Source organism: Lipotes vexillifer, unplaced genomic scaffold, assembly GCF_000442215.2.
Source record: "Lipotes vexillifer unplaced genomic scaffold, Lipotes_vexillifer_v1.1 scaffold1011, whole genome shotgun sequence".
NCBI lineage: Eukaryota > Metazoa > Chordata > Mammalia > Artiodactyla > Lipotidae > Lipotes > Lipotes vexillifer.
In genome coordinates this window covers 572,349-580,758 of record NW_006787698.1, presented here as the reverse complement: position 1 = coordinate 580,758, position 8,410 = coordinate 572,349, and the positions used below count along the sequence as shown (strand labels likewise).

The 8,410-nt window shown below is 55.2% G+C and overlaps 1 protein-coding gene across 1 annotated transcript in view; it reads right to left on the bottom strand.

The window, feature by feature from the left end:
- Nucleotides 1-8,410, bottom strand: part of ANKRD24 (ankyrin repeat domain 24) — a 22,972-nt gene that overhangs the window by 6,595 nt on the left and 7,967 nt on the right. The window contains exons 2-15 of the mRNA XM_007460723.1: nucleotides 7,351-7,437; nucleotides 7,119-7,249; nucleotides 6,953-7,041; nucleotides 5,771-5,835; nucleotides 5,215-5,272; nucleotides 3,609-3,679; nucleotides 3,311-3,417; nucleotides 2,948-3,135; nucleotides 2,550-2,558; nucleotides 2,427-2,455; nucleotides 1,716-1,796; nucleotides 1,471-1,578; nucleotides 811-855; nucleotides 624-722 (exon numbers count right to left, since the gene is read on the bottom strand). Of these exons, the coding sequence (XP_007460785.1) occupies nucleotides 624-722; nucleotides 811-855; nucleotides 1,471-1,578; nucleotides 1,716-1,796; nucleotides 2,427-2,455; nucleotides 2,550-2,558; nucleotides 2,948-3,135; nucleotides 3,311-3,417; nucleotides 3,609-3,679; nucleotides 5,215-5,272; nucleotides 5,771-5,835; nucleotides 6,953-7,041; nucleotides 7,119-7,249; nucleotides 7,351-7,437 (1,167 nt within the window). The remainder of the gene's footprint in view (nucleotides 1-623; nucleotides 723-810; nucleotides 856-1,470; nucleotides 1,579-1,715; nucleotides 1,797-2,426; nucleotides 2,456-2,549; nucleotides 2,559-2,947; nucleotides 3,136-3,310; nucleotides 3,418-3,608; nucleotides 3,680-5,214; nucleotides 5,273-5,770; nucleotides 5,836-6,952; nucleotides 7,042-7,118; nucleotides 7,250-7,350; nucleotides 7,438-8,410) is intronic.

Below are 8,410 nucleotides of genomic sequence, written 5' to 3'. Positions count from 1 at the left end.
GGTTCAGGGTCTGTGGGCCGGCGGTGAGCATGTGTGTGCGCGTGTGGGCGTGCACAGTGGCCCTGGTCTCTCCTATGTGAGTCCCCGTGACTGTGTGTGATTTTGCACTTGTGTTTTAGTCTGTGGTGTGTGACCGTTCTGTGTTTCTGTATGCGTGCATGTGCGTGAATATGGTTGTGTACATGTATCTATGTTTGTGTAATTATGTATTTTGAGAAATACTTGTGTGTGTACATGTATTTGTGGGTGTGTTGCCTAGGTGTGTGATTGAATGAGAAATATCTGCTGTGTGTGCCCAAGTATTTGTTGTGCATGTGTGATTATACACCCACAGATGTGTTTGTTGTGTGTTTGCCTGTTGTATGTGTAAGACCACATATATACAAGCGTGGTTGTTCATCTCTGCACGTATGTGAGTACGTGTGATTCTGTGTTTTTAAAAGTGTCTATTATGTATACCTGTGTTTGTACGTTTGTTCTGTTTGCATGTGTGTGAGACTATGTGTATTAGTGTGGTTATCATGCAGCTGCAGCAGAGGAGAGGCCCTTCCCCCTGGTGGCCCCGCCCCTGGTGGCCCCACCCCTAGAAGCCCCACCCCTGCCCTGCTCCCCGCTGGGCCCACCTCCAGCAGGGACAGCCTGCTCTGCAAACTTTCCACCTCCCGACCTAGACTCTCCTTCTCCTCCTGCCTCTCTGCCAGCAGCTGCTGTAGCTCTTGCACCTGCAGGGAGGCAGTGGGGGGCTCAGTGGGCCTCTGGGAAAAACACTGGGCAGCTGGCCGTCCAGCTTCCCCCCACCTTCCACCCTACCTGTCTCTCCAGGCTGTGGAGGGAGCTGGCCTCCGCCTCTGGCAGCTGACGGAAGAAAGGGGCCTGGGCTTGGATCTGGGCTGGGGGGCCTCCCTGGCCCACCTCCTGCTCAGTGGCCCTCCATCCCAACCACAGATGTCCTCTGGCCTATTTTGTGCCAGACCACCTTTAGGGCCACTAATTCGTTTATTTATTCATTCACTCACTTACTCAAATATTCATCCATCCAGTAAATACTTATGAAGCATCTACTGTGAGCCAGGCACCATCAACCATGTCTGCCCTCGTGGGCTTGCAGTCGAATGGGTGAATATGAATAAAATATATGGTACATCCAGTAGCAGTAAGTGCTCTGAATAAAAATAAAGGGAACTGTGAAGTGAGTGGGGGTGTAACAATTTTAAATAATTTGGGGAGGGGAGGTGTCTTTGAGCAAAGACCTGAAGGAGGTGAGGGAGGGAGTCATAGGGACATCTGGGAGAAGGTGTTTCTGGCAGAGGCCACAGCACGTGCAAAGGCCCGGGGGCAGCACCGTGCCTGGCGTGTTGGGGGAACACCGAAGAGGCCTGTGTGTATGGAGAGGGAAAAGAGGTAGGGTACCCCCCAAAATGGTACCTGCTGCAGGCTTAGCCCAAGGCCCATGTCTCTGAGGCCCCTCACCTCCTGCTTCCTCCGTTCCTGGTTCTGCTCCAGGCCCCGGATCTTCTGCAGCAGGCGGCCCCTCTCCTGTCGCAGCCGCACGATCTCCTCATAGGCATCTTGATCATCCTGTCCCCCGACCCCGGGAACCCACCACCTTAACATGACGCCCAAGGACTGTACCCTCCCGTACCTGAGCCAGAGCTTTCTCCCCATCCTGCCTGGAGTCCCTCCATGCCTCCCCCCAAGGCCAGGGCATCTCTCACCGGCATCGGGATATTGGCAGGGGGCTGAGGTGCCTTTCGCTTCTTGGGGGCCCCTTGCTTTTCATGGCTGGACACAGAGTTCTGGGGGGGAGGGGTAGAGGAGGTACATGGGGGACATGCCAGCCTCCCACCCAAATAAACCAACACAGCCAACCCACTCTCTGTCACCAGCCCCAACTGTGCCCTCACTTCCTGTGTGATCTCGAGTGAGTCCCTGCCTCTCACTGATCCTCACTTATCCCAGCATAAAAGGGGGCAAGACCACATCTCCTGAGAGTTCTAAATCTTAAGTTTTACCCTCTGCCCCTCTCCACGCCCTGGTACTTTCCCCAGCTAGATTCAATTGTTTACTTTCCCTATGGAGCTGAGACGCTGTAGTGCCAGAAGAGAGAAAGAGGCCAGACCTGACTCCTTCACTGACTGCACCAGCCCTCACCCATCTCAGTTCCCTCTACCATCCCACCCTAGCCCCATGATTTGGCCCCATCCCCCCAGTGTTCTCACTGAGTCTTGAGAGTTATGCTGTGGGTGCTGCTGCCACTTGGTGGCAGCATACCCCGAACATAGCATTCTTCCCCAACCTGGTCCTTCCAGGTATTAACCCTGAGTCAAGGGTCCATCTCTTCCTTCTCTTCCCAGGGAGCCTGGGGTAAGGGGGAAGGTAGTGTGTGCACAGGGAGAGGGACTTGTTCGCTGCTTAGGGATCCATACCTGAGATGATGCCTCGCCTGAGTCATCCTCTGGGAGGGCAGGGGAGAGAGGGAAGCAGGGTCAGGCACTGTTCTAGGGATTCCATTCCTAGCCCTAGGAAGGGCATTAGTGAGCCCAGGGGACCTGAGAGGGCTCCCAATTCCCCCCAGAATCAGGACTTTTGAGGTAGGAATCAACCATTTTGACAGAATACTAATAGGAGGGGCCTTGAAACTCTCAAAAAGAGAGAACAGTGGCATCTCCAGGATGGGGCAAGTGGAAGGGCCAATTCTTAGGAAAGGTAAACATCCAAGAATATGGATGACCCAGGAAAACAGAGTTGACCCCTAGGCTATTCTAAAAGCTCTGGGGTTCCTCAAAACTGTCCTGAGTAGTGTGACAGGAGCAATGAAACCTCCTATAATACAAATAGGGATACCTTGAAACTATCCACAGTAGGGAGGGAGAGAAAGGGGTGACAAGAAATTACCTAGAAGATGGAGGAGGGTGCTCAAAATTGTTCAGAGGTGGGGTTTGCATACCGCTGGGTGGTGAGGGGCGCTGGGCGGCCTCCTGCAGGAGGTGTAGGATGAGTTTGTCCCCTGCCAGGGCGCCGTAGTGAGCAGCGTCCTGGCCCAGCGCATCAGTGATGCCCGGCTGGGCCCCACCCTGCAGCAGCACCTCCACTGTTTCGGGGCTGGCTCCCTCACAGGCCAGCATCAGGGCCGTCCTACCAGAAGAGGAGGCTACTGAGGGGGTGAGGACATTTTCAAACCACCACACCCTCCTCAACACCCAGGCTGGGTAGGGGGAGGAGGACAACTAGATCCCACACCCAGAGAGGTTAAGAGACTTGCCTAAGTCACACAGCACACAATGGACTGGCTGAGAGGGGAGATGCTCACCTGCCCTGAAGGTCCTGGTCATTTGCAGCAGCCCCTTGCTGCAGGAGGAGGCGGCACAGATCTGTGTGACACATCTGAGCTGCTATGATGAGGGGTGTTGTACCCAGCTGGGGGAGGGGGTTCGGAGAGGGATGAGACAAGGCATGAGAGAATGACTCTGGGAGGTGGGGAAGCCTAGGACGGCCCCCAAGCTTCCCTCCAAATTTTCATACTTTTCAAAGGGTGCCGGGGATGTTGCTACTTGGTGGCAGCATACCTCAAATGCAGTATCTTTCCCCACATGATCCCAAAGACTCACCCGATCTCGGGGATTCAGATGTGCCTTGAAGGAGCAGAGCATTTCTGAGCAGGAGATGCAGCCGCCAGCCGCTGGAAAAAGAGAGAAGGGTGGGTAGGAAGGGCATGGCTTTGATATTTTCTGGGGGCCTGAGTGTGATTCTTATCCTTTATTTCATGAGAAACTCCCACCTCCCCCAGAAGATCAGTGACAAAGATATGACTCCTATTTTACAGATGAAGAAACTGAGGCCCAGCCAGGCCCATGGTCACCCAGGGGGTCAGAGAAAGAGCCAGGATGAGGACCCAGCTCTTCTAATTCCCAGTCCCAAGCTCCTTCCACATTCCACTGTGGGTCCCTCTTAGGGTGGAACGTTTCACTGATTTTCACGTATTTAACCCCTTTTGATTCAACCAGCATTTATTGTGTACCAACTATATACCAAACCCTCATACAAAGAGTGTTAATATTTACTAGACAGATCAGACCTCCGCTGAGGTTGGGCAGGCTTCTTGGGGTTTGATCTGAGCTTGAGTTTTGATGGTGAAAGGGGGAGGGTAGAGGTCACTGCATGGACATGGACCCTGAGGCAGGGAGGAGCTTGGAAGGACTTGGTCATCAAGGAAGTAGGACAAGGTGTGTTATGTCCAGAACCTCAAAGAGGGAAGGAAGGGCTTTGTGCAAGGAAGTGTTGCTGGTAAACCATTAAACTCTTGGACTTCCCTGGCGGTCCAGTGGTTAAGACTCCGCAATTCCACTGCAGGGGGCGCGGGTTCGATCCCTGGTGAGGGAACTAAGATCCCACGTGCTGTGCAGCATGGCCAAAAAGATAAAATAAGAAAAAAAGCTAAAAAAAAAAAAATCAAACTCTATGTGATTACCTGCTGTGTGCCCAAGGACTTATGGGGTTTTGTTTGCTGTTGTAATCCCATTGCTTAGAACCGAGCCTGGCACACAGCAGGTACTCAATATTTATTGAAAGAAAAAAACCATGGAGCTTCCATAACGTATCAAAGGCTTTGCCACCACTAGGTGGCAGCGTACTCCAACTGCAGGGAATGTTTCAACAGTGAATAAAACTCCAGAGCAAATGTATTCCACACTCCCAAGAGGATAGACGTTTCTTGAGTCATCAAGTGAAAGACATTCCCGAATGTCATGGGCACGGTGGACAGACATTGGGCTGGGCCCTGGCTCAGGTGGGTGGGTCCCTTCCCTCCCTCGGGAAAGGAATTTGGATTTGATGACTATGAAGGTTGCCTGGAACTTCGGCCTTCCTGAGATTCCCTAGGAGTTAGTTCCTTGAAGCAAATTATACTCTGGTCACCCTCTGATCGTCCTCACCCAGGCCCAGCATACAGTAGGCTGTGCTTCGGGGTCAGACGGCCTGGATCCTCCCCACTTTCTTGCTGATAAGCCTCAATCCCCTTGTCTGTCCAATGGTCATCGTCCATGGCTCAAAGGGTCACTGAAGATAATGCAGAGCCCAGTGCCTGGCACACAGTAGGGCTCCATGAGGAAGGAGGTGGAATGTCCTAGGCAGGTCCCCAGAGCCCTAGGTAGAATAATTTCCAAGCCTAGTGCCCTCTGGGCCATGGTGGCCAGGGCGAGGCCAGGCTGCACCCACCTGCGTGATGCAGGGCCGTCCACCCACTACTGTCCACAGTATCCACCACGCAGGATGCCTGGGGGGGGGAGGCGTGTCATTGGAGGTGAAGCCATCCCTGTTTAGGAGCCATCCCTGTTGCCTAATTTCTCTAGGAACTGTCCCTCCTTGGGCTCTGCTGTATTTCAGCCTCCTTGCCTCCCCCCTTCTCCCCTCCCACCCACCTGCTCTGTGGAACCCACTTCTCACAGGCCCCCAAATGACTTTCTTGGCTTTTATGAAAATTGGTGAGAAAGAGGGATTAGCTGGGAGCCCAGGGGCAGCCAGGGGTTTGGGGAGAAGCTGGGCTCAGGAAATAGCTGGTATTGGGAGTATAACTTGGGTGTGGGAAGTAGCTGGACACTCAGGGAGTATCTGGTTGTCCAAGGAGTAGCTGGGACTCAGAAGTAAAAGGGGCCAAGGAATACAAAGGATTCAGGGGGTAACTGGGGGTTCAGTGAATTCCTGGAACTCAGGAGTAGTCAGGGCAAGGGAGTGTCTGGGGTTGGGAAGTATCTGAGGCAGGAAAGGACATGACCTGTAGTAGTTGCTTCAAGCACTGAGGGTGCCCATACTTGGCGGCCAGGTGGAGGGCACTGTAACCTGAAAGGGAGAGAGAATGTACTAGAGCTTCAGATACTCAGGGAACTTCCAGTTGCCCCCCCAAACCTGTGTCAACTACTTGCGATGACTCTAACAAGTCCCCAAACCCAGGTACTACTCCCTGGGACCAGGGACTCTCCAAGCCTCAGCTAGTAGGTGTCCCAGACAATCTCATCCCAGCTACACTCCACATCCATCCACTCCTCAAGCACTACTGTCCCCAGCTACTCCCCAGGTCGCCAGCTACTCCCCAGGTCCTCAGCTACTCCCTCGGTCCCCAGCTACTCCCCAGGTCACCAGCTACTCCCCAGGTCCTCAGCTACTCCCCTGGTCCCCAGCTACTCCCCCGGTCACCAGCTACTCCCCAGGTCACCAGCTTACTCCCCAGGTCCCAGCTACTCCCCAGGTCCCCAGCTACTCCCCAGGTCTCCAGCTTACTCCCCAGGTCCCAGCTACTCCCCAGGTCCCCAGCTACTCCCCAGGTCTCCAGCTACTCTATAAGCTCAACTACACCAAAGTGCCAGCTATGCCGCTGTCTTTGATACTCTACAAATTCCCAGTACCCATACATCCTGGCTCCTATACTTGTTGCCCTGAAGCTTCAGATATGCCCCATGCCTAGCTATTCCCTGAGTCCCAACTACTCCCTCTGGCCATGCCTTCTATAGCAGTTATCCCTCAGGGCCCTAGTTAAGTCACACACCTAGATTCTCCTTTTGTCTCAGCTACTCCCAGAGCTCCAGCTAACTCTAAAGCCCAGCTACTCCATGCACCTCAGATACTCCCCTCCAAAAAACTGTACTTGTTATTCTCATGCCCCCAGATGCTCCTCAAGCTCAGATGCTCCTCTTGTTTCCATTACTTCCTCTGACTCAACCACTACCTGAGTCCCAGCTCTCCCTGATCCACAAGTTGACTCACTCTGTTTGCTGCCGCCCATGGTCTCCATCCTTGGGTACCACAGCCTGACTCGCCCCTGCGCCTCCCTGGGGGCACTGAAGAGAACCCCCCTTTTACAGCAGGACACGGAGGTCATGAAGCAGGGCCTGGCTGGACCCTCAGGCTGGGCACCTGGTCTGAGTTCCTCTTCCCTCCCCCAGGGCCCAGCGGGTAGTACCTGCCCCATCCGTGCTCATAACGTTGGCGCCGTGTGTCAGCATCACCTCTAGACAGCTGGCTGCACCCCTCATGGCCGCCAGGTGGAATCTGGAGGCCAGAGGTCAGGGGTCAGCTGCAGGGTGGCCACCCCTCAGCCATCACACCCCCAGGACGTGGGCACTCACGCGGACTTGCCCTCGGGGTCCAGCTTCGTGGGCACCAGCCCCTTGCGGGCAATGAGGGAGGCCACCCGTGCGGCATCATTGTTCTCCACGGCCTGCAGCAGCCGCTCGTCACTTTTGCCCCAGTCCTGGCTCTGCGGGGCATACCCAGGGGAACATGGGACTGGCGGCCACTGCCCCTCCCCACTCCCCCAGCAGGGGCTCCGGGCTCTCACCGCCCCGCCTGGGCACTTGCCTGGCGCCTGCCTCTGGCTGCCGGCTTCGGGATGGGGCAGGGGCCGCAGGGTGGGCAGGAGCCAAGGTCAGTGGGGCTGAGCCGCAGCTGCCGGGGGGAGTGGTCCTGGGTGGGGGCCTGAGACAGCATCCCTCAAGCCTGGGTCCCCAGCATCTGCCCCCAGGTCCATCGCCCCAGCTGTCATACACCACTTCCACCATCATACCATTAAATCATCCCCAGATCAGCCACCAGCATCTTTCCAAAAAGTTGTCCCCCAAACCTAGGCCCCCAGCCCATCCCTTAGTGAAAGCCACCTTTCCAATATCACCTCACCATATCCCTTTCTGAACTACCCTCCGAAGTCTTCCCATAGGAACCCCTAAAAAGGTTGCTTCAATGTCCCTCAGCACCATCCTCTGCCATCTATCCTTTGACTGCCTCTGAGATGCCACAATTGTCTCCCAAATGTCCCAAGATCTGAAATGCATTCCAAAATGTCTTCCCCAAATTCCTGACATGTTCTCCAAAATCATCCCCCCAATGACCCCATCATCTGTCCCCAAAATGTCCTCCCCTAAAATCTTTCAGATGTCCTCCAAAATTGTTCTCCAAATGTCAATATCTTTTCCCAAAAAAGATCACCCAAAACAGCATCAAAATTGTCCCCACAAATGATCCCATCCAAAACTGTTCCCCAAAACTGTCCCTCTAAATGCCCTCTACATTCTCCTGTGTCCCCATATGTCCTCAAAACTGTCCCCCCAAATGTCCCATCCATCCCCCCCAGTCTCTGCCCCGCCCCCTCCCTCCTCCCTGAACATCCTTCGCGGGTCTGAGGGTGGAGGGTCTAGGCTCTGCGAGGTCAGGGGGCGGGGAGGGGAGGAAGGGCCCGCGCCCGCCCCGCTCCCGCGCCCCTTCCCCCGGCCCTACCGCGAAGGAGGCGGCGGCGCAAAGGCACAGCTGCTTCATGGTGTCCAGGGCGCCGGGCGGCCAGGCGGCCGGGCTCCGGGAAGTGACCAGAGGGAAGGGCCCGCGATGCCGGAGCTCGGCCGCCCGGCCCGCGCCGGCCCCCCCAGCC